This window comes from Citrus clementina, unplaced genomic scaffold, assembly GCF_000493195.1.
Source record: "Citrus clementina cultivar Clemenules unplaced genomic scaffold, Citrus_clementina_v1.0 scaffold_998, whole genome shotgun sequence".
Lineage (NCBI taxonomy): Eukaryota > Viridiplantae > Streptophyta > Magnoliopsida > Sapindales > Rutaceae > Citrus > Citrus x clementina.
In genome coordinates, this window is record NW_006261907.1 from 1 (window position 1) to 2,601 (window position 2,601).

The window sequence follows — 2,601 nt, forward strand, 5'->3', positions numbered from 1 at the left end:
TGCATTGAAATACATGCTAACTGATTAACAATTACGTACCTTATGAGAGCCTCGTCATTAGTACCCTGACCACATGGCTCACACAGTCCAGTTTCGAAATTGACCTTTGTGACTGGTTTCTTCAGCAGTCTTTCACCAATTCCCACAAGACTCTCGAGGTTCTTTTTGGTGGCAACATCAACTGAAGCCTCGTCTCCAGTTAGTGTATCATCCTGGATGCGAAGATAACCGTTTTCAGAATGAAGGGCTTTAAAAGCAGTGGAAATGTGAAAGTCCGTCATGTCGCTGCTTGATTGCATGAACACATCCACCAATGGAGTCGAACTTTCACTCGACAACCAACCCAACACACCCCACTTAGCTGCTTTAAGGGCGTCGTACTTCGCTTCAGTTTTTGGCGCACCAGTCCCTAACGATATCACCAGAAACCGAGTGTAATCCATTGCGTTGATTGCATAGTAGTCAGAACTTCCCCGATTGATTTCTTTGGTTACCTCGTTCAAAGCAACTAGAGTCTGAAAAATTATACATATATTATATAAGTTTTCCGTCATTGGAGAATTTTTCAATAATTAATTAATAAAGATCGATCGAAATATATAATTATACCGGATTGTTAGCGGCAACGCCACCGTCAATGAGATCAAAACGTCTCACTGTTCCTGTGGAATCTTTGGTTTCAAACGAATGGGCTGGAAGATAAGTAGGGGCGGCTGAAGTTGCAACGCAGATATCGGAGAGTGAGGCATCTAGGCTGGGATTTTGCTTCATCTGATAATTAAATCACGCGGAACACATGCAATCAAGTTAGAGCTTAATTATTTTAATGCCTTTTTTTTTTTTTTTGGAGAGATAGTGGTGAAGTTTTATGTACGGACCTCGTAGCTGGAGAAGATAGTTGGCTGGAGATTCTTGATGTCAAAAGTTGGAATCACAACGTTTGTCAACGTCTCGTGCAGCTTTTTATCTCCTAATTTTTCCTTCACCAGGCGATGTAGATATTTGCCATCATATTTTGGCCCAGTGAGAGACTTAATCAGCTTTGTAGCAGGACCAAAGGGGCCACTGTAATACATACAATAAGAAAATATATCAATCGAAATCAATTTTTTTTTTCTTTTTTCTTTTTCCTTTTCCCCCCTTCTCTTTGCCACACAAGTATATCAAGATTGTTACCTAGATTGGGGAAAGATTTTAGGGCAGTGATTCAGATAAAATTCCTTGATATCCTTAGCAGCAAACAGGGGGCGGTTTTGCTCATTTGGGGCCGTTAGCATAGCGGTCACAAGACCACCGGTGCTCGTTCCGGAAATCACATCAAAATAGTCTGCAATTCTTGCTTCCTCTCCGTCAAGTTTCTGTTCAAATTTCCGACCAAAAATCATTATTACTCTACTCTATAAATCTATACATCCCAAATTTCTTAATCCAAAAGGCTATCCCAAATGATGTGACAATCATTAATTGGTTAGTAGGAATAATATAATTAATTTACTTAAATTTTATAAAGAATTACTAGTCAATCAATGAATGATATGTCATTCAGGATAAAAAATTTGAGATGTATGTCATTTCTCTTATCTCTTAAGTAATGATGCATGAAACCATATATAATATGCATGCATGCTTATGTTGTGACAACGTAATACATACTAAATCTATTGATACTACCTGAAGCTCGGACTCTAAGAAGGCAAGGATAGTCGCAGGGATGATTCCTCTAATTCCACCTCCATCGATGCTAAGAATGGTGACAAGGTTACCAAAAGTTGGAGGCTGTATGGGTGATCTCGGAGTTTGGATTTCCATTAGAAAAACTAACAAGGTAATTCAAAAAGGATCCAGGGATATATGGATTAAGAAAGCGGGAGATTGTTCAGTTAATTGAAGTTTTTGGAGCCTTGAACTTGAGTGTCTCTGCTGAAATGATGTTGTAGTAGTACGAATCCTTAAGGAAATGCATGCGCGGTATTTATAGACCTCTGCTTCGCGCAAAATTAATTTAGTTTGAATGTTCAAAATTATCCAAGAGATTTCTCTAGTCTAACATTTTGACCCAGTATGCGCAGCTTCTCGGATGGCTTCACATTGATCCAAATTCTTTCGGTTGCCTGGACATGGATTGAGTTGGACCACATATTTTTGCCCAAGAGGGCAATTGAAAATTTACATGTAGAGAAGTACAATATATGTTAATAGACGGTTAAAAGCATCATGTTGAATAGGTAAAAAATAAATCATTTAGCCGTGGGTCTGGGTTCCAAATAACTAGTGGATGATGAATTTGAGAATATCCCAGTTACAATTAATCTGCAGGCAGTTGCATTAACATGACTATGAAAGAATCAAAGCAACGACAAGAAGTAACTGTCTGAAATGTCATCCAGTTAAGAAGACCAATTATATGTTGATAAGTTGACATGCAAGTGAGTTGCCTTTCGCTTATCTTGCCTTTTTCTTCATTTTTTTTTTCAATTTGTAATCTCTAAGTTCGGATCGTTTGCAATGAGCCTGGCATATCGAATTGAGGCAAGGTAATGTCAATCATTGACCTTATATTTTTGTTCTATTTTCTTCGCCATTGCGTGATCATGCATGACT

General features: G+C 38.3%; 1 protein-coding gene across 1 annotated transcript; it reads right to left on the bottom strand.

Annotated features, from left to right (window-relative positions):
* Positions 1-39: 39 nt before the first annotated feature.
* Positions 40-1,954, bottom strand: LOC18031178 (patatin-like protein 2; the record flags this gene model as incomplete). Its single annotated transcript, XM_006419122.2, has 5 exons — positions 1,672-1,954; positions 1,177-1,358; positions 879-1,065; positions 610-771; positions 40-515 (listed from the first exon to the last, which is right to left on the bottom strand). Coding segments are annotated over exons 1-5 (1,145 nt in total), but the record flags the coding sequence as incomplete, so codon positions are not given.
* Between the last annotated feature and the right edge of the window lie 647 nt (positions 1,955-2,601).